The 27,416-nt window shown below is 30.4% G+C and overlaps 1 protein-coding gene and 1 long non-coding RNA gene across 5 annotated transcripts; one reads left to right on the forward strand and one right to left on the reverse strand.

Annotated features, from left to right (window-relative positions):
* The first annotated feature begins 745 nt into the window (after positions 1–745).
* On the forward strand, positions 746–27,270 carry LOC105679939 (short-chain dehydrogenase/reductase family 16C member 6). Of its 4 annotated transcripts, XR_001101914.2 has the most exons (9): positions 767–971; positions 9,783–10,238; positions 15,542–15,666; positions 17,308–17,418; positions 24,087–24,248; positions 24,401–24,483; positions 25,849–25,965; positions 26,026–26,565; positions 26,655–27,270. XR_001101914.2 is itself a non-coding variant. In XM_012380280.2 (8 exons), exons 2-8 carry the CDS (start codon positions 10,010–10,012, stop codon positions 26,222–26,224), a joined length of 1,026 nt encoding a protein of 341 aa, XP_012235703.1. In that variant the 5' UTR covers positions 746–830; positions 9,783–10,009; the 3' UTR covers positions 26,225–27,270. The 4 variants fall into 4 exon arrangements, 3 of the variants coding, with proteins under 3 accessions (XP_012235703.1, XP_012235702.1, XP_012235701.1); XM_012380280.2 differs by having other exon boundaries at positions 746–830; positions 26,026–27,270; XM_012380279.2 differs by having other exon boundaries at positions 752–860; positions 26,026–27,270.
* LOC137001572 (uncharacterized) lies at positions 19,046–22,167 on the reverse strand. Its single transcript, XR_010891544.1, has 2 exons — positions 21,941–22,167; positions 19,046–21,688 (listed from the first exon to the last, which is right to left on the reverse strand). It is a non-coding gene; the product is annotated as an uncharacterized lncRNA (long non-coding RNA).
* Positions 27,271–27,416: the final 146 nt, after the last annotated feature.

Genomic DNA, 27,416 nt, shown 5'->3' on the forward strand with positions numbered 1-27,416 from the left:
TTATTCTCAGGAGACATATTTATTACTTTAGTCTTAACAAATTAATCTCGTGTAGTTGAATCTCACATTTTGCATGTTAAATTGCATGTCAAATTGTTTACTTCTGCGAGATTATAATAGGTACGTGTAAAGTGTTGTCAGAAATATTTACAGTACACTTTACATAAATGATAAACATTGTAATGTATATTTTATATTTTATCTTATGATCATACATTAAAAAGGAATATTTTATGAGATATTTTGTATTTTATGTAAAAATTTATCAAAATATATACGAAACATTAAGTATTTCATAAAGATTTTGATTTTAATATCTTCATATTAAATAAATTGAAATATTAACGAAGCAAGAAAATCATATAATTTTAATAATTGTTTATTTAAAATTATATATGAATATATACTGTTTAACAAGTGTATTTAGTCTTTGTACATCGGCTCTTTTTTATTATCGCGAAAAGTTTTTAAGATCTTAAAAAGACTTTTTTTGTTCTTTTTTTATTATCTTATTGTTTATTTATAGCACTTTTTTACCACAATATTAAAGTATTATTTTTTTTTCATTTTTTTCAACTTTTTCAGACTATTTTTCCATGTGTCTAGGCATCAGTAAGTCACGCATATACACACCATACACGTATAGAAATATATACACGCATGCTTACTAATCTTAGATCTATACACATATGTGTACATCTGACAAAGCAACGAAGTGCGTTCTCGTTGGTTCGACGATCATTCGGAGGTGAAGGCGCAACCGAAGCAACGCGTTCCATTCAGTGTACCGACGACCGTAGTCTCGATAGGACTTCACCATCTTTTGTGAGGTGGGTCTTCCATCTCGTAAACACGCGTGTGTATGTATCGTATTCGAATTGCCTCCGAATCTTTCTTTCTGATATTTTCTGTGCTATCACCTATGTATACGATCACGAACGTAATCTTTTGCACGCGTCGATTATTAATAGGTAAGAATTGGAATTAATAATTAATGCGAATTAGGTAATTAAATCTTTATCACATAGTTTTTTTTTATTTCTATGTCTTCTAATTCTTATTTTTAACGAAATAAATTTAGCCAAAGAAGCTAAGTATATTTCTGAAATTTCAAATATTTAATAATGTATTAAAGTAATAAATTAGGATTGAAGATAAAATATCAAAAGTCACAAAAGAAATGCGAACGAGCTATAACTTTAAAATAATGAGCTTTATTATACAACATATTTATTGTTTTTTTGCGATCGCTATCTATCTCTGCAATATAATTATGGATGTTTTAAGATGATTGGACAGAAATCAGGTTGCAAATTCGATGATGGGTAACTGAAATAACACAATAAAACAACAATAATGTTGAAGATAAGAGGTTTATACAAGTGAAAGTTAATCAGTTCCTCAGCAAAACTTACTACCGTCTGTCGTTACAACGGAAGGAAAATTTATAATTTGCTACTCATATGTGATTGTGACTTAATCGCATCATATGGTGGAACGTTATTCTATAAAGTACTTACTAATTTAAAAAAAAATCAACTCTCCTTGCTTTTTTGTATTCCTTGCATTCGCAATTTGCCGGCGGAAAATTATTAACGATTGCATCCTGCACGATGTTCCAGAAATACGGGATGTACTTTTAATTGTAGCTTGGTTGATTTGGTTATAGTTCTTTTTTAGCAAACATGTAGATATTTGACATTATTAATTACATCTATAACTGAGCTTCAAATTAAAGTTAATAGTATTCAAATAAATTAAAAATTGATATAAAAAATGATTAATTAATATAAAAAATTATATAATTTTAAATCGATGAAAAAGTCTAAAAAAAATAGAGCATTTAATAATTCTGAAACATTCTGTATAACAAATAAGAAATCATAAATGAAACAAAATACACAAAAAATTTGAAATTTTTCTAGAATTTTTTAGGTATTATTAATTCGATAATTACAATGTTGCTTCAGACGATTTTTCGGCTATATTAATTAAACGCCGATTATACAGCCGCATCGTTTTACGTCAGTTGAAATCGCGGTTGAAAATTGAAAGTGAGTTTCGTCGGTTACTAGAAAGTGGCGAGTTAGCGTCTCAGCACTATAAAATGCCGATGAATCAATGATAAATTGATTTTTTAGGGACATATCGAATGTCAACGATAATATGTGAGTTTTTCACTCGTATTTTCACTGCTATTGCACTGCAAATGCTATTTTTTGTCGTTTTCTTGTGCAAAATATCGCAATGCAATAAGAGAATAGAATCATCAATACTTGTTTACGTATATATATATGCAAAATGTAATACATAATTATACGCCAAACATAACATTATGTTTTTACTCAGAATTCTATCTTTGTATCGAAAAATGAAAGATCTTTGTATCTAGAAATAGAAAAATATATAAATTATGATTTTACGGAGACAAGAACGTTTTTTTTGTCATTAAATTGTTACTCCATGTGTATTAAAGAAATCGTTTCAATAGCTTTCACGGTCGGTGTGTTTATTAATACGATATTTTCACGGTCTCCCCGAGACGCTTCGTCGAAGTTAACAGTCCACTTTCTTAAACTGGATAACGCTGGACTCTTATATACATATACATAGTAAATGAAAGCTGCAATGTTACCGGCTTCATCCAATGTCGAGGAAGTTATATAAAACATGCAAACCATTACTCTTATTGATGTCAGACATATGCGTTGAAATCGTTTAAGCGTAATCTTGTGCATTAATTTTTGTTTAATTGTATATTCAAAAAAATTTCTTTAATAGCAGACAATTAATTAAGATTCGAAATAATAAAATTTATCAAAATAAAAAATAATAGGTGTACGATTGATTAAAATAAAGAACAATTAACCCTTACGGAAAATAAGTATTGAGCTCTCAATACTTAGTATTGATCAATAGTAAATTGGCCAACATTTTTTTAGGAAATACTTAGTACTAGTATTGATGAATACTTAGTACTAGTATTGACGAATACTTATTATTACAGCTCTATATACAGGGTATTTTATAATGTCCGTGTCAGCGCTCGTGTGCGAGTAGAGTGCGGTAAACTAAATAAAAAAGTTCTTTACCGTTTTGCAATTTTCACAATAATAATTGGGATATTAATTAAAAAAGATTGACGAATAATCACGCGTTGCGTACGGCTAGACCATGGGCTATACATTCTAGACGTGACAGCAACAAGGATCGCACGGCAACGAAAAATAACAAGGCATGGCGAGAGCAGGAGTAATACATGTTATTTTTCGTTGCCGTGCGAGCCTCGTTGCTGTCACGTCTAGAACATACAGCCCACGGTCTAGCCACGTGCAACGCGCGATTATTCGTCAATCCTTTTTAATTAATATCTCAATTATTATTGCGAAAATTGCAAAATGGTTAAGGACTTTTCTATTCAGTTTACCGCACTCTACCCGCACACGAGCGTTGGCACAAACATTATAAAACACCCTATATAGTAGACTATAGTTACTTTCTCTATATAGTAAACTGCAGTAATAAGTATTCATCAATACTTAACTTCTCTTAATACTTAAGTATTGACGAATACTAGTCTAATATTTAATATTCACCAATACTGACTGTCAATACTCAGTATTCATTAATACTTAACTCCCTCAATATTTTAGTATTGACCAATACTGACTCTCAATACTCAGTATTACAACCTGAATACTAAGTATTACAATCTCAATACTAATTGTAAGTATTGAACCTCAATACTTATTTTTCGTAAAGGAAATTATATAGCAATTTATATATATAAAAAGCCAGGAAAGTTTTGTAATCTTGATATTCACTTAACGTGCAAAGATTACATTATAAAGTAAATAATCAATATATGCCAATAATTATATGTCAGAAAAAGGACTAAAAAATAAAAAATCTTGACACATTAAATTTATCACTTATTTCGTGTTACCTCAATCTACATTATAATAATGTAGAGTATTTTTTGAAAAATAAGAAAATCGGACTGTTTAATGGCGTTGGTAATTATGTTAAAGAGAATTCAGTTCATATTTATTTCGACAATGATCTAAGTCACTTGCTCTCTGGTAAACTTTTGTTTTGTAAAAAAGAAAATATTTATTTTTTTATTATGTCATCAGATAACGATTTAGATAAATAAATGTATTTATTATCTATCATTTATTATTTCTTATTTATAATTATTATTAATTATCTATTATTTATTGTTTATAATTTATTTATTATAATAAAATTTATTATAATAAAATAATGTATTACGAATACGAGATGTTTTATTATAAGAGATACAGTCAATTATTTTGAAAATAAAGCATTTTCGAGAAAGATGTTCCATATGAAAGTTGTAGGGTTTTAAGTGGTACATTACACAGCAATGTTTGTGTGACCTTGAATAGTGTTGTTAAGGTCACGTAAAAATTATTTTGAAATGTTTTAAAGGAAACTCCTATTTTTTATTACATATTCTTGTAGCTGACCTCGAGAGCTTTTCAAAACTTTATAATAAAGTTTTTTTTATTAAGTACTTTCCGAGGTTTAAAAGTTTGGGAGGCTGACCTCCACCCACTCTAAAGACATGATCGATTTAAAAATGGAGAGGGTTTGAAGGCAAAAAATACCAAGGACCCTTGAAGTGCTGATCTCTATTTCCCAACACACATACACGCACACACGCGTACGCACACACGCACGCACGCACACACGCACGCACGCACGCACACACGCACGCACGCACACACACATGCAAAGAGGTATAAATCTGACCGGGCAACCTTCGCGTAGTATACTTTGAGTACTATTAATGTCGGCGGTACTGTACTTGCCTCATAACTCGGAAAATACTTGATGGGATTTTACTTTTAGTTATAGGTTTCTACAATCACAATCTCGTCTCTTAATTTAATGTGAAATGTATTTAATCATTAGTAACTCCTTTACAAGCTTTTACAAGGAAACCAAAATAATGCCTTCAATAATGCCTTCACGTGTACGCTTGCACAAGAAGAAGTAACTACCGGAAGTTCAATCATAAAAAAACAAAAACTAAATAATCGATTCTCACTCGATATCGCAATTTGCATAGCTGACGTCTAGGACAACGATTATATTTCTTTTACTCTTTCTTAATCGTTGACCTTATATTATATATTTAAAAAAAACAAAAACAAAGAACACAGAAACTTATTTAAACTTATAAACTTATAAACTTATTTAATCTTTTAAACTTATTCTATATTTATAATTTTACCAACTTATTCCTAACTTCTCAAACTTAGTAGTGGCCAACAACCTAATGGCTTAGTGAGTATATCGGTTAGTTGCTTGTCAGTCGGGCAATATTTTAAATCAATTATACCTTCTATGTATTTTTCATTTAAGTAATAATATCTCACATCTATGTGTTTACTACACTTGTTTCCTATGCCATTCTTGATAATTTGCAAAGTCTTTTGATTACACAGAACTACAAAAAAATTTTTGGAAATAAACTCAAACCAGAGTAGGTGTTTCTTAAAGATTTTGGGTCACTAAATCCGAATTCGCTAGTTGTTTTGCTTCATTACGTCCAGTTTTTTAGATAATCGAGAAAAATAAAAAATTTGTGAAAATTGAAAGAAACATTTGAGGAAAGAGGAAAAGTAAATATGACATTAAAATGCGGTCGCAGACTGATTTAAATATATTTTGATAAGTTAAATAAAGTGCAAGAAATAAAAAAAATTTTGCTTTACTAATGTTAGGTATTATAGCCTAACACGTCGTAAAACAAATCGATATAAAGTACCATTGTGCAACAAACAATTAGGTGATCTGTGTGAGTTATACTAGGTCTTTTCAAAAATGGATTTTAATTGTTACTTTTAGAAGATAAGTTAAGTAAGTGAGGTACAGAGTTGGACACGAAGTGGATCAGTATAAATTTCAAAAAAATTTGTTTGTTGCACAATGGTACTTTACGTCGATTTGTTTTACGACGTGTTACGCTATAATACCTAACATTAATAAAGCAAAATTTTTTTAATTTTTTTATATTTAAATCAAATTCAACTGATTTAAATCAATATTTAAATCAGTTCTGCGACCGAATTTTAATGTCATATTTACTTTTGCTCTTTCCTCAAATGTTTCTTTCAATTTTCTGTTTCTTCAAGTTTCTGTTTCTTCATCACTTTTTAATCTATTTAAAACATCTTCGTAATCTTCTGTGTTTTCGTCTTCTGATTCCAGCACATCTTCTAATTCTATCGGTATTTTAGCTTTCGTATTTTTAATTTTTATTTGTTTTTCTTTCTTAAATATCATTACATCTCGTGATACGATTAATTTTTCTTCCATTTTATTAAAGAGTTGATATCCATTGGGCACATATTCCACAAAAGTATACTTTTTACATCTGTCATCTAATTTCTTAAGTCGACTGAGGGTTTTTACATACGCACCGCATCCAAACAATTGTATGTTGTTCAAATTTGGCCTTTTCATTGTCCACAGTTCTGCTGTTGTACTCATTGTTACCTCTGTTAAACTTCTGTTCAATAGGTATACTGCAGTACGAGCTGCTTCTCCCCATAGTGTTTTATTGACTTTACTGTCTGCTAACAGTGTTCTCGTTCTTTTAATTAGAGTTCGATTTAGTCTCTCAGCCTTCCCGTTTAGCTGTGGGATGTAGGGAGTAGTATAATCTAAAATGACACCTTTGTCTTTGCACCATTCCATCAGGTTTCTACTTAGATATTCTCTACCGTTGTCACTTCTTAGCTTGGAAACTCGCAACTGCCATTTAGCTTCAACCATGTTGATAAATTGTTTCATCTTTTCTGCGACTTCATATTTTCATTCCAATAGATATATCACAACAAAATGAGTGTAGTCATCTAAGAAGATAAGTATATAATTTTTCTTGTCCCATATATATGGATCTATTGGTCCGCAAATGTCTGTGTGAATCACAGTTCAAGTTCTAAAGTCAAGTCAAGTTCTAAAGGTCGTGTTGTTCCTCTTCTTTTTTTGCCAAATGATATTCTCACTTGTTTGGCTTTGGGACAAATTTCACAGTTCCTTGTTGTTTCTTCTATTTCTTCTGCTGCAAAATCCATTCCTTCTGATAGTTTCATTAATCTTTTCATATTTTTAGCATCTAAGTATCCCAATTTTCTGTACTATTCATAAGCTGTTTCCTGTTTACTTACTAATAGTGCATTTCCCTTTTCTCCTTTTTCAAGATTTGTTATCCAAACCTTGTTTGGTTTTATACGCCATAAATCTTTTACTGTCTTTTCTTATTTTAGCTTTGTCTTTGGAAAACACAACTTGTCCGCCATTTTTCACTATTGCACTTACTGAGAGCAAATTTTTACTCAGCTCCGGAACAAACAAGACATTTTTTAATATACAATTTTCAGTTTCTACAATGCCTATGCCTTTTGCTTTTATTTTTTTTTTTTTTGCCATACCTATTTCAGTCTCTTTCCAAATTATTTCTTTGAACAATTTTTCGTTATTCACCATGTGAGACGTTGATCCTGAATCAAGTATCCACTTTGATTCCTCTTGAGTTAAATTCTCATTTCCAACCAGAAAAGAGACTTTCTTTATCTTTATCCTTCGATTTTGTTTTGTTTCTCTTAAAAAAACAATCTTTTTCTGTATGATTAGTTTTCTTGCATATATTACATTATATTTCATACCCTGCGTCATTCGTGTTTCTGCAGAATCTGGCAAAATGTCCTGGTTCATTGCACTTGAAGCATCGTTTCTGCTTGTTCTGTGTGTTTTGTAACTTATTTCTTGTTTTTGCTGAATTTACGCTAGACTGTTTGTTTTACCTTGTCTTTTCTCAACAGACTTGAAAGCCATCGGCTCCTTCTTTTCTTGTGACATATTCACTTTATTCATTTCTTCCTCGGCTAGTAATCTAGCTGTAAGACTTATTAATGTCTTTTGATTAGCGGGGGCGGAATCCCATGCACTTGCAAAGTGTTTATAAGTGTTCAGTAGTGTAGCAAGAATTTTAGACATTATCATTTTTTCATCTATATATCTGTTCAATACTTTTAACTCATATTTTGTAGAGTACTCACATGCATAGCCATATCCTGACTACGTTGATATTTATAATTGAAAAACTCTTACAATAACAGACATTTCTGCTGTTCCGTGTCCTTTTCAAAAACAGAGCAAATTTTTTGGAACATTTTTTTAGCTGAAATACATATCAATATGTGCGTTAAGAGCTGTTTTTCCAATGATGTAACTATTAACTTCTGTGCTCGAGCGTCCTTTTTTAACCATTTCGCTTTTACTTGTTCGGAATTTTCCGGCCGTAACTTACTCTGTTCAGATATTATTTCATATAATCCCAGGAATTTTAACACACAATCGTTATTTGAAATTTCCATACAGGAAAAATATCACTGTCTTTTAGTTTTTCAATGTAAACGAATATTTCATCGGCTTGTATCGCCATTTTTTGTCGGTTCTTTTCTTTTCTTAATCTTGTCGGCGCGAGTTTGGCAATCACCAGTGTCAAAAAACTAAATGTCACATGGTTGACGGCACGTTAAATACAGAATAAAAAAGAAAAAGTCTTCCAATCACACTATTCATTACCTGATGGGATTTTACTTTTAGTTATGGATTTCTACAATTACAGTCTCGTCTCTTAGTTTAATGTGAAATGTATTTGATCACCAGTAACTCCTTTACAAACTTTTAAAAAGAAACCGAAATATTTAATAATTCCTTCACGTGTACGTTCGCACAAGAAGAGGTACTACCGGAAGTTCAGTCATAAAAAAAAACAAAAGCTAAATAATCGATATCGCAATTTGCATAGCTGATGCCATCTAGGACAATGATTATATTTCTTTCAGTACTTAATGAAAAAAACTATATTATAGTGGTTTGAAAAGCCCTCGAAGTTAGCTACAAGAATATGCAATCAAAAATAGGGGTTTCCATTTAAAAATTTCAAAGTGATTTTCACGTAATCTTAACAACCCTATCCAAGGTCACAGTAACATTGCTGTGTCATGTGTCACTTAAAACCGTACAATTTTCATATGGAACATTTTTCTCGAAAATGCTTTATTTTCAAGATAATCGACTGTATCTTTTAAAATGAAACACCCTGTATATTTTAAAACTCAAAACTTGAGAAGTTAGAAATTAAAGAAGAAAAGAAAACTAGAATATTAATGAAAATTAATTAAATATAATTATAATTATAAATGTGTGAATGGATGTATTTGTTTTCAACTTGTTTTGAATAAAATTCAGTATTTTATTATTTTAAGTTATTTTCAAAATTTATTATTAATTTTGAAAATGATTCTAGCCACTTGAGATATCAAGAAACATATTTTCTTACAAGCTACTAGAGTAACTACCAGAAGTAAAATTTTAGAATTACAGGAAAGATTGTAAGAGTAAGTGTCTTATAAAATATTTTGTTACACAACAAAAAAAATATTTTTAATACATACAAACGCAAAAATCGAAATTTCTCAAAACAAAAAATATATAACCTATTGTTAGCCCACCAGTACAAATAATATAGTATATTAAAAAATAAAAAAAAACACTTATATTAATAGAATTTATAGAAACAACACAAGATATTTAACAAGTAATCGAAACGTTAAGCAATGATTTTTCATGAGTCGAGTATTTGTTGCATGTTCAATCGTTATCGCGTTCTCGTGATTTATCTTCTCCTTAAGCGGGATGAATATATCATATCTTGAGAAATTTTTTTTTTGTTGCAGCCAAAACACATAGTGCCATTGGGTCACGAGCGTAATCGTCAACCGCTATCTCATAATTTAGTTTCAACTTTTCTCGCCAACTCGCAGTTTGAAATATGACAGACTGAACGATCGATCACCAAAGTCGTAGAGAAGTCACGCGGACAGCTTGATAAGCGAAAGCAATTCAAGTTGAATTAACACAACATAATAACACGCACATAAAATACGGTACATACAGTGCCAACATGACGTATTTGCGCACGATCGGAGAAGTGATCGGCTTCCTGCTGGTTTGCGCCGTCGTGATCGTGAAGGATATTGTCAAATTTTTCATCCCCAAGAGATATAAGATGAAGAGTATAAATGGTGAGATCGCCCTCGTAACGGGGGGTGGCGGTGGATTGGGCAGGCTTCTCTCCCTTAGGCTGGCTAATTTGGGCGCCATCGTTGTCGTTTGGGATATAAACGAAGCCGGTGAGTAAAATTAAAAGGAAAAAATTTATCAAATTTTAGCTCAGTATTTCGCAAGATAAAATTTTATTATTTAATTAGATATATTGCGCAATATAGAACATTGAATAATCTCATCATAGTGTCATCCTTTAGTTGTTTCGTCTTCTGTTTACTTACGTGTGTAAACTCAATTCTTTCAGAGAATAATATTATTCTGCATACATAAAACATTGCAACTGGAGAAAGTATTTATAAACTTTTAAAATTACTTAAACGAAAAGAGAACATGTTTCATAAAATTTACTTTCAATTTTTATATTTTATATTGAAAATGTAGGGCGAGACATCAATCTTTAAGCGACTCATGGAAAAATTAAAATTCACGTATACATGCACCATAGAATCAAAATTATATGTGGATTATCTGAAAATAATACACACATTCTCATATTATATCGTGCTGAAAGCTATAAGAGATTCTTCCCGCAAAAATCTCGCGTTCACTCGAATCGAATCGTCATTTCTAGTTCATATTTATAAAGGATACTCATTGAAATTAAAGTTTGAGGTATAAAAAGTTATAAACATCTGTAAAGCGATGCGCTTTACATATCCAACAAATAATGTAAACGATTTGATTGTTATTTTGTGAATAATTTTAAATTTAAAAATCGTATGTTTAATTATTTTATTATTTAAAAAAAACATTATTTTACGTACGTAATGATGCATAAATATAGAGATTGTACGTAATGATGCGTAAGTAGAGATCATGAAATCAAAAGTACTTTTTAGGAAGTCTCGATAATCAATAAAAATCAACAACACGACTCGTCATAAACGCAAGGCCGATTAAGCTTCTAAATTTCAAGGTCACTGCATACGCGCCTAAACTGTTAATGTGACTCAAAAGGCACACATGGAATACAACGTATAAAATTATTCATTTATAAATCTTCCCAATTTATATATAAATACAAGATGCAATTAATTAAACATTCAGCTAATTCTGACGTAATTATAGTTTATTTCTACAAAATTATTTATTTTATTTATTGGCTCTAACAGGCACATTTTTAAAATATCAAAAAAGAATAATGCGCATGCTAGACAGTGTCACTTATTTATGTTTAGTTTAAAAAATCTTTTTAATATTCAAAAAATAACTATATAATATTGTGAAAAAATATAGGTATTACATTATATATTTTTAATAGATTATTGATAAATATTGATAAAAAAATTTATTTAAAATATATACTATTGAGTTAAATGTTTATTGATTTTCGTATATATTTTTAAATAATTAGAACATTATAAGATTCTGTATTTTTATAATATGTTATAGCATAACGTTTATGCATAAATGTGATTATATTTCTCGCAATGATATTTTAATAGTATATTCCTGAAGTTATATAGTTAGAAATTCTAATAAATATTAAAATTGTAATATAGTTTCAGAATTATATTAAATTAATCACTGATACTATGCAGATTTTCTAAATTTATATTTATGCATAATTACTGCACGATTACTCTTCCATTTCTGCCGCTCAATGTTTTGTTTGTGAAATTATTACGCAAAATTTATAGAGATATTTATAAAAGATAAATTTAAATTTTTAATATTCTTTGTTAATTGATAATAAAATTTTTTGCGCTTTGACATCCGCTTTTCGGTTTTTATAACCTTTTTTCTGTTGATTTTTTTATTTTTAATTTATGCTTGCACATTAAGACATATTTTTAGAAAAAAGTTTTATAATTTTTAATTTAATTTTAGTATAACGTTAAAAATTTATATAATTAACTTTATTATTTAGAAATTTATATAATTATTTTATTATTATTTTTTATTATTAATTATTTATTTTGTTTGATATAAATATTTTGCTAGTACAAAATATTTATATAAAAAAGAATTTATAATTTGATGTGATGATGATTATTTAATATCACAATTTTCAATAAAAATTGTTTTCATAATTATTTATTTCTGTTGCATCTATCGCATTATTAAAACACATCAATTTATGATGAAATAAACAGAGCGTACAGAGAATCAATTGACATTGTGAAAAGGAACAACGATAAAATTCGATAATTTTGAGTTTCGAAATTTTATATATTATATCACTTTCAAGAATAAATAGTATTACATTTTGATATTATTATTTATAGAATTCTTTATTTGATAATTGAAAAGTTTACAACAAAAACAATCCTTGTCAATTTTTTTCATTTTTTCAGGAGAAAAAAAAACATTCTGCTATCCTTAATTTTCAATAAATCAATTTCAATTTTTTTTGACAAAATATCGATCATGTATTGCTGTAGGTGCTATTTGTAAATTATATTACAGAAGAACCTAATAAAAAAAAATTATAAAATTCTAAACTTTGAGACTATTGTTTGAAGGTTTTTGAAGGAAAAAATATAAATTAAGAGATAATAATAAACACACAATACACATTTAAACTGCACTTTTTATTAAATAATCTAATAATTAAATAATATAATTTTTATTAAATATAAAATTTTTATTGAATATAAAATCTAATAATTAAAATAAGAAAATCTAAGACTATTCATCAAATAATAGCAGTAGAGAGAGGAAGATTATTAATATAATATTATATATTATCATGTCATGATTCTAGTCCACATGTGAGTCACTTTTTTTCAGCGACGGTCAACTTTTTGTAGAAAGCATAGCTTTTTGATTTTAAATAAGAGAACAGCTTCTGCTAAAAAATTTGAAAGCTAACCTGCAATCGTCACCAACCTGTTTTGCTGCTACATTTTTTCCAACATAATTAACATGTTCAAGGCTCTTAACTTTTTATCTTTTTACATCTTTCCTTTCTTTCTGTTTTCTTTTCTTTTTCCACTTAAAACTATCATCTTTTGAAATTAAAGCCACTTGATAACTGTTCTTAATAACATATTGTAAATAACACACAAGTAATAGATTTGGTACAATACATAATGGATAAAACAATCAGACTTTCAAAATATTGTCCAATTGTGCAGCTAGTTTTTTGATTGTTCGATTGTTTAGGCGTGCACGAACAATCGAAGCATCGACTATCAATTTTTCTTTATTTACATTTCATAATTCCACATTCTATTATCTTATGAAATATTATTACCATTATGATTAAAAGGTTTTTTTCTTATCTGCTTTCTGTTTAATAAATCTATATTTCAATAATTATTTTATTATTCAGTCAGCAATTATCGTTATATATTAATACGACTTGCTATCTCTCTTAGCATTAATCATGATTAATTAGATGATTAGATATTTGCGCTTTTATACGACAATGTGTAAATATGATAATGCTTGTTGATGCAACATTAAGCTCGCATAATATTATATATATAATTAAGCCACTCGCGCCCTGATATTTTTTCTCTCTTCCTTTCTTTCCAATAATTCCTATCAGTACATACTGATTCTCCATATGTGAGAACAATGTACTAAAATTTTCGTACACTTTAAGTATCTCAAACCAGAGATCGGTGTACAAATTTAACTGTCTCACGTAGACTAACAAATTAATTTTTTTAAGAAAAATTATAATTTCGCACTAACATCCCGCGACGGCTCTCTATGCTTTTCTATTGTATTATTTGATAGTTATCATTTGAGCCTTTCCTTTATATGTATTAGATATATAATTAATATTTTAATATATGAATAGTACAATTACATAATGATTTAATCCAGCGCTCGGAATTAGTTCTGCTATCGGCGGCTCGGCCGCCAGCGGCCGGGAGGTAGTGGGGAAATAGGAGGTGTCGTCTCGGGAATCGGCCCGAAATGTGCGACTAATTCCGAGCGCTGATTTAATCGATGCATTTTTCACTCTTGACTGCAATATTCTTTCATGCGACTATTGAAGCTGAAGAAAAAATACAATATCGAAGTATTAATCCGACAAGGCTAAAGCATCTTTTTTGAGATAGTCCATCTTTTTTCTGTCGATCAATGCCACTAGAAGGCCACTGTACAAAATTTACTTGAGTTCACGAACGTATAAGAAACGGCGTATTGAATTTCAATGCGCGATTCCAATTATGGATGGCTGTGCTTAGTGTAACAATCAGCTTTATTGTGGAAATACACGCTTTATTATAACAAAACTCAATCGCATCAATATAATGTATTTATAATATTAATATTATTAATATCATATTTATATCAATAATTATTATAACACTTATTATGTAACACAATTAATTTTTTAAATATATTCTTTATTTTTAATAAAAATAAAGATGAGTGTTATAAAAACTGATGATTCGTGGTCATTCAAGGTTTGCAAGTGCATGCGCTGAATCAGGTTTACAAACTGGTTAATCATTAAAAAAAGTCAAATGTCAAACAAGTATAAGCGCACGCACCGTATAATGTTTAAATGCCATTTCGAGTTTATTACAAAGTTTAAGATATACTATATAATACAAATAATACAACTTTATATATACGTAATAAATGTGTTTCTGTCTTTATTTTCATAGTTCTTTATAATTACAAGTTATTTTATCGACATGCGAATAAATTCTATTTTTACTTCTCTTGAAAATATAATATTTTAAATGCAATGGAAACACTATTAGGTGTTGTTTTATATTGTTATTAAGAGAAATCGATTGTAGTGAAAGTATCGTAGATGACAGTTGCATTACTAATTTTAGCTAACCACATGAAGAGAACGATTGCTTTTCAGATATGGAGCCAAATAGCGAAAAGGACAGCTATGAAAAATAGAATTTTCTATCTAGAAATTTGTGCATAACATATGATGAATATATTGACAAATAATTTAATTCTTTACGATATATAATTCCTTTTGATATATAATACCAAACTTTACTTATTAACAAAAAAACAGCGGTGTAATGTTAAATAATAATATAATGGGTAAATATGCATTTTAGATTACACAGCACCGATTTTGTTGCTCTTTAGATATGTTGTAGGGGAAGTTATGTCGAGAACATTTTAGAGGAATAGCAATGACATTGTAGTTCCATAATACGATAATAGGCAGCAGATTAAAATTATCGAGAAAGTAACAACGATTTCGCGATGTCAAATTTATCTTTCCCTTTCACTTGGTACTTTCTTTTGCATCGATGTGACTATCACTTCGCAAACTTGTGTCAGCGTTTTTATATATTTGTCATACAAGTTCTGCGAGTAATAAACATAACTCGCCAAATATACAATTGTCCCTGCTGAAATATAGGAAATTCATGAAGCATGAAGTGCAATAAACAGTGTTCTGAACAGTATTCATTTTGTCCTATAGGCATCGAAGAAACTGTTAAACTCGTCCGGGCGGCCGGAGGTTCATGTTACGGCTATGTCTGTGATTTGTGCGATCGAGAAGATATATACAAGAAAGCTAGAATCATCAAAGAAGAGATCGGCAAGGTAATAATTGTGTATTCTACTCATTGTCAGACAGCAAATCGTGGGGAAGCTGTAACTCCAGATTTACTCTATAACGCGGAGAACAATATAATTTCTCAATTTTCAGATCAAATCTAAACCTATAATGAATGGAAAATTTATAACTACTACACTAATTCTCTATTATTGACCAATAAATGGAATCTCAAATTTTAATTCTTAATAAACAGTTATCGGTCTTATATGCGGATCTCGAGCAATTATTATCTTATAATGTAAAAAAAATTAATTTCTTAAATGTATTTGAAAAATTTTGAAGATTAATACTTTGAAAGATAAAAGGGCAATTCTACATGAGAAACCTTTTCGACCTAAAAAACTATTTGTCTATATTTACTTAACAAATGTTCAATTTTATGGATTTATGAATTTTGCTGTATGTAATTGCGCAAGACGATCGTGACACAGTGCTTGTAGCTCAAACTGAGTTGCAAATAAACAATTTATAACGTTCAGCAATCTGAAAGTTTATTTATATAAGCATATTTCAAAACAAAGTTCCAAAAAGATACTTTCTTTTGTATATCAATTGTATAGAGCAAACATAACTAAAGAAAGAAAAATAAATTTTTCTATTAAATCCTATAATTGATACAGAATTGAGAAATTTATATCTTATATTATATCGATTCATTACAATTAATAATTGGTTTAACAATTTCAATTTAAAAATGTAAAAATCAGTTAATGTAGAATTAGACAATAATTGAGAAAATTTATTCCTGAGTTTGAATTGGTCTAAAAATATTGTATTTTGCGGACGTGCTTAAATTAATAACTGAACAATATTCTCGATTACATAAATCATTTTTGGAGGAATTGTAGAGATATTTTGTTCTCTGGGTATCAATATTGTTTTTTAAAAGAGAGCTGTATCACGGTCATATAACATCTTTACGTTTATATTCGCGAAAAAATGATATGCAACAACGATCATAATTGATTTCTTCTTGTATATTTACAGCATTAATAACAATTAAATTTATTAAAATAATATTTACATAGAAAAGGATTATGTAAAAGTATTATGAAAAAATGTGACACAAAAAAACAATTATATACAATTACAAGGAAAAACAAAGACAGTTTAAGATTTTTCTTTGCTTCAAAACTCGTTTATCATTGTTATTTTTCGTTACCTTTAGTTTGTTATACCAATTTCAGTGCTCGACACAAAAATGTGATTCGCATATCAATCTCAACAATGTTGGATAACTCGCGCGGATGTTCAACGCAACGCGAAAGAAATGTCATTATAGAAGACAAATAACCGACGACTCGTGGCGTCGGGCCATTACTCGTGGCGCGACCAGCAATTTTCTGCGGACGATATTATGAAAGTTTAAGTTGCGCCATAACATTGCGATACGCTGTAGCTGATATGACAGTCCGTTTCGCGTAATACATAAAATAACGAAAAAATGACCTTTTTGCGATTCTGCGCCGCACCTGTTTTCTGCTTGATATCCAGGTCGATATCTCGGACCAATATCATTCGTTGTTTCTACGAATGCAAAGCACTGCAACTACTTTTTGTTTTGCACAAACTTGACACAGTTTTTTGCTCGCGAGGATAATACATTTTGCATATTTTATTTATAGGTGACAATTCTCATTAACAATGCGGGCATTGTTACGGGAATGAAATTTCTCGATACGCCGGACAAACTTATCATTAGAACGATGGACGTTAACGTCATGAGCCATTTTTGGGTGAGTAGAATTTGTTCAAACTCAGCATTGAATGTAAAATTATGATACTGACTATTACATTGCTTATCCAAAAACTTTTCTGAATCATACTTGTAACGACTCGAAAATCTTTTTGCGAAGAGAAGAATACTCGAGAACGGTATACGAGACATTGCTGTGAAAAGAGGTTGTTCTCACTTGTTCATAAGCCTCTCGCTCTCGCGTAAGTTTTGCAATAACACGTCGATTTCAAAACCCGTGTACGTTCACAATATACGAGCAGTAAGATTTGAAATTATTCGCGGCTTTTACCACGATAAATTTGGGTTTAAATTCAAGGCTCACGAGTCGTCTCATTACAATATCATCGGTGGAAGAATCGCCGGTGAGAGGCATTCCATTCCGTCCCCGCCGCTTATTGCCATTGGTCAGGTGCAAAAACCGGTCGGATAGGTGCAAGCGATGTGTAGTATGTTGTAGTCTTGCAATTGCAACACACACCAGCCAGCGGCGTACTTGCCAAACGTAAATAATTCCTTAATTCGAATTCCTGCTTAATCAGTGTCCTGCAAACTTTCGTTTGCTTCAGATCTTTGGCAAATTGGAATATCAATAATTTTATTTCTTGTACATTCTATTTCGTATCTTGTATCTCATTATTGGCTGTCCAATTCGGCAAAATGGTTCTGTTGTAATAACATGTTTCCACTACATGAAGCAACGTAATATTGAGCTCTCGATGATTTCTCTATATTTTTGCAATGTTATTTTCAGCGAGCAATTCACAAGTTTGTGTAAAACTTTATAAAAAGATTGTTTAAAATTGACCATTTGGTCACATAGAAATATCTGCTGTAGAGTAAATTAAAAACAATTAAGAAAGAAAATAATAAAATTTAATATTAAGTACGAAAAATTCAAAAGTGGGAAAAAAGAAATAATATGCAAAAATTGATGAACAAATGATAATACACACATGCTTATTATTTTGATATATTTGTATATATATTTAATCATTTCGTTATTGAAAAAATTGTTTCGCCTGCAGGAGTAATGACATTGGAGAGTTACGTGATAGAAATAAAAAATATTCAACATGAGATTTACAGATTTACGTAAGATACAAGTGTGTAGTTGAAAGGCACTTGTATACTCATATCGATTTGACGAAAATTTTTTATCATATTGCATGATGCGAAGGTCAAAATAGAAATCGTGATCGCTCAGAGCGGTGTTCTTGACACATTTATCGAGTGCAAAAATGTTACTGGGATGATTACATTTATCTCCGATAAAAGTGACGTAACAAACTCGATAGTCAATGTTGTTGAATGTTTACACAAGAACTGATAACTCATATGCGCAAAATTAACGTTTGCACGAAAGATTTATGACATTTATGATCAATGCTTGTAATTCTCTTCTTCTTTCTTTATCAACTTTAACAATATCAACTTTTTACAATGTTAAATGGTTTTTACAATGGTTGTAATTGCTTTAAAAATTTGTTCAAGATTGTGTTTATTACAATTGGAAAAAGATTTTACACAAAAGAATAACACAAGATCTTGTGTGATTATTTCGATTTTTTGCTAATGTTTTTTATTCGCAAGAAAATAGAGTTAGTGCTTTTAAAACTCAGCATTAATATCTTGATAAATATTGATAGAAATACTAATGAAAGTGGATAAATGAATACTGATAGATAAATATTGGTTGAAAAGTATAATCAGTTACATGGATGTATACTAATTTATTTTTTTTGCACGCATGAATTATGAATGAAGCACTTTCTCATAACATTGCTAAATGATTAAATTTGACTGATTTAATTATTAGTTGTTAAAATAACTAATAATTTTTAACTAAAAATTTAAAAATTTTTAGTTTAAAATCATGCGATAGTATCGATAATGTAAAATTATATTAAAAAATTTTTTTATTTAATGATATTTAAATAAAAAAGCAGTCATTTAAAGATTTCAATCAATCTCTAATCTTATCTTCTAAGAATGATTATTTCCACTAACAAAAGAAGTGCACGAAGTGTTAATCGTAAATAAGTATGTACACGGTGCGGTCCAAAAGTTTTAGGACTGAATTTTTTACGACAGTATTACTAGTGTTACACACCGGGACGCAGCGGAACTATGCACTAGAAATCTTTTTTAACAATTATGTTAAGTGGCGCTAGTGTGCAGTCAATTGTCATTAAACAAAGACACTTTGTGCAATTGATGTTTAATGACCTCGGTCAAAAATTAAAAATGGATACGAAGAAAGAACAACGAATCGCAATAAAGTTTTGTTCTAAAACCGGTATATCGTCCGCGGACACGGTAAATATGATCAAAAAGGCTTACGGGAATACAGCCTTGACTCGTTTAAATATTTTTCGGTGGTATGCGCGATTTCGAAGAGGGAAGAGAATCGGTGAAAGACGACGAAGTAGTCGCCCAAGAACAACTTGAAATCCTCTCGACTATTTTCTGTTCCCTAAGCTAAAATTACAATTAAAAGGGACCCGATTTGACACTGTTGACGATATTCAAGGAGCAGTAACTAAGCGTTTGAAGGACATCCCTTTAATGTGTATTAAAAAGTGTATTGAGTCAAATGGATCATATTTTGAGTAATTAAAATGTAAGATAAATTATTTCGACGTTTTTTTTATTTTTAATTGCCTTAGTCCTAAAACTTTTGAACCGCATCGTGTATACCGGTTTTATAACAAAACTTTATTGTGATTCGTTGTTTTTCCTTCGTATCCATTTTTAATTTTTGACTGGGGTCATTAAACATCAATTGCACAAAGTGTCTTTGTTTAATGACAACTGAATGCACTAGCGCCACTTAGCATAATTGTTAATAAAGATTTCTAGTGCATAGTTCCGCTGCGTCCCGGTGTGTAACGCTAGTAATACTGTCGTAAACAATTCAGTCCTAAAACTTTTGGACTGCACCGTGTATTATATATAGTTGAAAAGATCTTAGGTCTATTTTTTTTTAACTGAACTGGTTATACTAGTTCAGAGTTTATCTTTTTCCCTCCACATTGGAAGGAGTTCAATTAAAAAGAACAGACTTCTTGCCGAGTAGAGTTCAGCTGTGCAATATCTCGCTTGAATGGCACCTCTAGAGAGCGCTATGCGCAATAGAAGTTATATAGCTATTAGGGATGTTTGAAAATCTAGTTCATTATTAAGTTCAAAATAATGCGAAAAAAGAAGAGAAAAAAGGGGACCTCTTGCTTTAATCTTGAAGCAAAAACCCCCACCAGTTTTTTAAAAAGCCCAAATAGCTATATAACTTCTATTGCGCATAGCGTCTTCTAGAGGCGCCATTCAAGCGAAAAATTGCATAGCTGATCTCTACTCGGCAAGATCTTTCCAACGATATATAATACATATCCATTTGCGATTAATACTTCGTGCACTTCCCTTGTAAGAAACATGCCATGATTGCTTTAGAGTGTTTTTTTAAAGTGTTTTTGCTTTAAATTGCTTTAGAGAGCTTTTATTGTATAGGTAATTTTTATTATAATAGTTTAATGTTAACTTTTTTCAGCGTCGATTAACTTTATAATCAATGATTAAAAGTTTGTCAATAAAATTGCCAATATAAATGAAATATCATTATATTAAAAAAAAGTTTAAAATTTTTTTTAATCGACATTGGAAACATAGTCATCCTTGAAATAAAATATATAATAAAAATATAGTCACCATTCTAATAAATAATTTCTATTATTTAATCAATTATTAATTCAAATATGATAGCTATAAACAAGCCCAAAGGCAGGTGTTAGGTGCTCTCAAATTAGTTAAACAAATTATAATTACAGACGTTTCGGACAATTTATTGTGTCCATCCTCAGTGAAATAATACTAACGGCGAAACAACGCCTTGAATACAGAATTAAAATATAGATACACACATATAAGCCGCAAGGTTAACGCAATTCCGTTAAAGATTTTAAACGTTTCCAGTCGCTGTCCATATGGTACGGATGATTCTCGAAGATGTGAAATATAAAAAAAATCCTTACTTGACAAATCAGAAGTATAAAATAGTTAAACAAGGCGATGCATTAAAGTATCGGATGGTTAGTCCAACAGCAATAAGACTCTGAAGTCGGACGTATCTGAGTAAGAAGTACATACATTCAGCTGTAGATTGTAAAGCACGAAACGGAACGAAAACATCTTTTTCATTCTTTTTGTGTTATTTAAAATTAACACGAAAAATGTATAAGTGTGGTAATAAGGAAGCTGGAGAAAGTGCGATCCCCCTGTGAGAACAATAATTACAAATATTATCCGATAAACGATAAAACTACGATTCTAAAGATATATATTATTCAAACTAATTAAAACACTGCTGCACCGCAAGAGAGAGATAACGAAAGAAGAAAAAACAGTCAAGTACAATAACAAATTAAAAAATTAAAATAAATAAAAAATTTTAAAATTAAACAATGATCAAAAAATAAATAAAAATAATAATAAATAGTTAACAATTAAAAACAGAAAACAATATTTACCTTCCAACAACCAATTCGCCAAAATTATAAAACTGTCAGATCGTCCGGTGTTCAAGTTCTTAATATTCGGTGTCTAAGACTCAAGACTAATAAGAGATAAATTCAATTGTCCTCGTCGATATGTGTTATAAAAGTGAGAGATAGAATAAAATAACGAAGGAATTATCAGTGGGAAAGGAAGGAACAGGATTGATGAGAAAGGGAAGGAGAAGAGGATGAAGAGAGAGGCGAGGCGAGGAGTACACGTGTGAGACTAAGGAGAGGGAAATTTTCGAAGAATAGGAAGATACGAGTTAGGTAGGAATTCCGTGTCGCTTTGTTTATTAAGGCTGTTATGTTGTTTTTTAATATGAAGCATTTCAGAAATCAATCTTTTGCTGTAAGAAGGTTCTTTATCTAAAATTTCAATTTTGTCCCAACTGAAATCATGGCCAAGGTCCAACCTATGGCTCGTGATGGTAGAAGGAGAGCCCGATCTTTTATTAATATCATTACGATGCTCTTTAATTCGCGTTTTGAGTTGCCTCTTAGTTTGTCCGACGCATAGGATGCGTCACAATCATGACATGAGATTTTATACACGACTCCGCTTTGTTGTAAGGGTTCAAGAATATCTTTACCGGTTTTTATAAATTTATCTAATCTGTTGTTGCAGCAAAATGCAGTTTTAAAATTATATTTTTTAGTAATAGATGTAAATTTTTCAGATATATTATTTACATATGGAATTGTGAAATATTTTTTCTTTTCCGTTTCTTTAGATTGCGAAATGTTTTTTTCATTATGTAATAAGAAATGAATCCTTTGGTTAATGGTTAAAAATATAAAATCTAACGGGTAACAATTGTTTAACAATATTGAAATCGTCTGCTGTAGGTTTTTTTGATGAAATATGGGGTGTGATAGCCGTATAATTTTATTTACTATTATTTATTTATATAACAACTCCGCAGCGATCGTGACGTGTTGCTTAGTGCATTGGTCCAGTATGCCAGTGACGATGGGTTTAATCCTCGCTGCCGCACAAAAATAAAAATTTACGATTTCCTCTTGAAACAACAAACTTGCAAGTAGTAAAGTTTGAAATAGCGTTCTATTAATACTAGAATTTGATATTGTTGTTGCCTTTGATCGGATAATGGTATATTATAATATCTTGCCTCTAGACAATTTCTCAACTTTAGCTTTTTATTATAACATAGTTTTCTGTTTCGCGCATGTAAACTAGAAATGGGCTTGTTCCCGACGCCGTCTATATATTGTAGAATAAAAAAAGGATGATTTACTTAATATTTGAAATCCAGTAATATTTTGTAATTTATGTTTTATATATAACATTTTTAATTTATTTTTTATAGTTGTAATTGTTTGTGTTTTGATATTTGATTACAAATCGCAGTAAGCAAAATATTAATAATGTTGGCAAATTGGTAACAAGATTTGATAAAAATTTTAAATTTGAAAAAATGTTTTAATTTTTTCTTCTTTGATACAATATTTCATTTTTGATGTTAACAATTTTATCGACAAGTTTTTAAATAAAAATAATTAGAAAATAGAATGTAATTAAAAGAGTTAAGAATTAAATAAATAAAAAATATAATTAACATGATGTTAAATAAAACTGGTTTCAAACCGGCTAGCAGTAAATTACCATAATATTTGTAAAAGTGGGTTAACGACTTTATGAAGAAAACTGCGCGCAATGGATCCCCTTGTATCTCGATGTCACGGTTATTTTGATCGAATCTTGCCATCCACTTTCCAATGCTTCTTTTCCACTTCCATTCACGATTCCATCCATCCGTGTAATGTGTATATTATCGTGGCAATTCTACCAAACTCATATTACCATATTTAGCTGAATGTTGTTTGGCGTAATATTATACGAGACACTACCGTGTCTCTTGATAAAATCGAAAAACGTTAGAATCAAATAATTTTAATTTTATCCAGCATATATATTTTTTATCTTTTAAATATTTAAAATTATTTGTATGATCTGATAGAGTATACATATGTCACAAAAGTAATTTTTATAATTTTTAAGATTTTATATCGGCGATCATAATGGCAATGGGTGAATAATGGAGCTAAATAAGCGGTAAATAAGCGCTTTAATAATCGTCGTAATCCACATTTTTAGACCGCAAAGGCATTTCTTCCAACGATGTTGGAAAATAAGAAGGGGCATATCGTGAGCGTGGCTAGTTTGGCCGGTCAAGTTGGAATTCAGAAATTAGTGGACTATTGCACATCCAAGTTTGCGGCGATGGGATTCGACGAGGCGCTTCGAATGGAACTTGAGGCAATTACACTTCTTAATTACATTACTTTGATTACATTGAAATAATTAGAATTTATTCATTGGTAAAATATGAGCGAGAAGTTTTGTACTTTTCGTCTGTTAACACTGTTGATTAATTGATCAAAACTTTTTTCTACTCTATTCTACTCTAGAATGAAGAATGCAATATTCACACAACAGTCGTGTGCCCCTACTTCATCCGTAGCACCGGCATGTTCGATGACGTTCGAGCGAGGTAGTACGACGCTGAGTGTAATACTTGTAGTTTTATGATGTTTGCGATTAAAATTCTCAATCCGTTGCTGCGACCAGTCAAATCAAAATATCGTGACTGAAAAATCAAGAGAGTGAAAAATATTTTACCATCAAATTTCAGTGATAGAATGCGAAAAAAATTATTTTATTTTACGAAGAAAAAGTTTTAATTTTCAGCATAATTTTCGACATTATTATTCAATATATAAATAGTCCAGTTTTTATTATTTGCAAAGCATGATCCGATACAAGACATGAAATCTCGTAGTACAAATAACGAAAAAGAACTCTTAATGTCAGTAGTTTGCAACATTGATTAAATGTCTCAACAGTCTTAGAAAATTATTTAAAAATTATTTTAGAAAAATACATTTTTGCATCCTTCCAATAAGATGTCTCGTATCAAATGCACTGTACGATAATGGCACATTTCTGAGATAATTTTGAAGAGAAAGTCCTAATACCAAAATATCAAGGCTATAATAGTTTTTAAATGGAAAGCATGAAGCAACCAATCAGGTTGGTCCACATTCGCGCACTCAGTGCACAGCACTGATGCGATATCGCCCACCGCGGTCCCGGCTCCGCTGCCTCACACAACCTCACAGAAGCGTACGTCACGTATCCGTGTGCCACGTGTGCCACGTGTGGCACACGGATACGTGACGTACGCTTCTGTGAGGTTGTGTGAGGCAGCGGAGCCGGGACCGCGGTGGGCGATATTGCATCACTGGTGCACAGTAATGAAAGTAATACTTTCAGATATCGATTTCTTAATATCGCCTATAGCATACTTCTTATTTATAATATTTCGTAATATTTTTATTATTATTAACACGTACAACAAATTAATTTACCACACCTAATTGAGACAATATTAAGAAGCAGTTTTTATATTATTGTGTATAAAAGTGCGAATTTTATAATTATATTTAGTGTGTGAATTTGAAGCAACCTGATTAGTCAACTTTACACGCTTCCCATTTGAAAACTGTTGACTAGTCTCGATATTTCAGTTTAAAAACTACTAACTAGTCTCGATATTTTGGTTAGAATTAGAATTTTTATCTCAAAATAGTCTAAGCAAAGTAAGTGCCATTACTGTACGGTGCGTTTGATATCCTGTACATATATAAGTATATGCAGCTAATTGGTTAAATATCTTAGAAATTCCAATAAAGATTGTTTATAAAAATTGCAAAAAGTTTTTACATGATTGTTTTCTCCCTTCTTGCAACAATGTTAAAAAATCTTTATTAGAATTTCTAAGACATTTAACCAATTAACTGCATTTCTGAGTAACTAAAAATTGGTTGATTTAAAAGAATTTATATTTGAAATGTAGCTATATCCCGACTCTGAGTCCAAACGTCGTGGCTGATAGAATCGTAACGGCAATGAGATGCAACGAGAAGTATGCCATCATACCGGGTTACTTGCAAATTCTATTGGCTCTGAAATGGTAAAACATTGTTCGTGTGCCATACACATAAGACGGACTGTATAATTGACGAAATTGCAGGTTATTTCCGTGGCCGTGCGTGGCGATGTTTCTCCGTGGATTGGTCCAGGATGCTTCTCCGAGTCACCCATCATTTGTAACTGCAGCTACAATTAACACAAAGGAAATGTGCACTGTACCATTATCCAAGGATCAGAACGGCGCCGTCATTCATCAACAATTAACCAGACGTGTCTCCAGCTCTGAAAGAAAGCCTTGAAATTCCTCGTTCTGTCCTGATCTCAATATCGGTTTGGAATGTCCTTTATCACTTTCGAAAGTGCCTCCGCTATCTGGCCAACCGATATTGGCCTTTAATTTTTTAGATTTTTATCTTTCAGATTACTTTGACGGACGAGAAATAAGAATGTAATGCAGATATCGGAAACATATACGGTGATTTTGTGGCGATTACACTGATGAAATATTTCGAAATCATGTCCCGGTCCGTCGCGGAGCGTCTTATATACCGTCTATAATACCGCATAAAATTGAGACGAGCTTCTTCACGAAACGATGGGTTTGTTTTAATTCTGTCCAAGATTAGGAGGACCTGTAACGGTATATACATTATTATCCTAGTGATTCACAATCCTACGTCACATCTATGAGATTTTGTTATAATTTTATGATACTTTTTTTTTTAATAGCAAGATTATTAATATATAATAAGATCGACAAAATTAAAATTATTTATCAATGTATGACAAAAAAGAACTAAGAGCCGTAGCCAAATGTACATGTCGAAAAAATTAAATATTTATTATAATGTTTTGGTCTGACGTCAGACCATCTTCAGTGAGACTACAATTGAGATTAAGCGCTATAATATAATAATCGTTGTTAAGTGAAGTTTAAGAAGTTTGACAAAATTATTTATATATACATATGTATTGCCGTAATCTTGTAACACTAAAAATGGATATAAAACACGAAAACAACAGATACGACGCACAACTACAAATTGTCAGATATTTCAAGATGGACCGACGCGAAAGATGTGATACCGAACTTGTAAATGACGTCAGTGTTTTTTATAGGTATAAGAATAATTTTAGAATGTCTACAATTTGATACTGACATAAAATTGAAGAAGTGTGTTTATATCGTATTAACTGAAACTGACGGTCCTATAGAATTTATAAAGATTTTATCCATTATTTTCTATATATGTAAGAGATATTTATATCATAAAAATGATGGGCATTATATTGTATGCCCAGAGTATCAACATATGATGTATAATAAAAATTGTTTAAGTTTCAATTTTCCAAAGCATAGTTTTAAATGATACATTGCGAAATCTCGCACGTTATTACATTGATATAAAGGTGTTAGAATATATAACACATGTTTGTAAAGTTTACATTACATATTAATATATAAATATAAACTTTATAGCAAGTATTTAA

Source organism: Linepithema humile, chromosome 8 (genome assembly GCF_040581485.1).
Source record: "Linepithema humile isolate Giens D197 chromosome 8, Lhum_UNIL_v1.0, whole genome shotgun sequence".
Lineage (NCBI taxonomy): Eukaryota > Metazoa > Arthropoda > Insecta > Hymenoptera > Formicidae > Linepithema > Linepithema humile.

Bases quoted from the DNA above. Each gene is read 5' to 3' on its own strand.
- LOC105679939 (XM_012380280.2), top strand. From the start codon at position 10,010: ATGACGTATTTGCGCACGATCGGAGAAGTGATCGGCTTCCTGCTGGTT. The intron at 24,249-24,400 runs GCAATTACACTT...ATTCTACTCTAG, and splicing joins CGCTTCGAATGGAACTTGAG to AATGAAGAATGCAATATTCA. The intron at 25,966-26,025 runs GTAAAACATTGT...ACGAAATTGCAG, and splicing joins ATTCTATTGGCTCTGAAATG to GTTATTTCCGTGGCCGTGCG.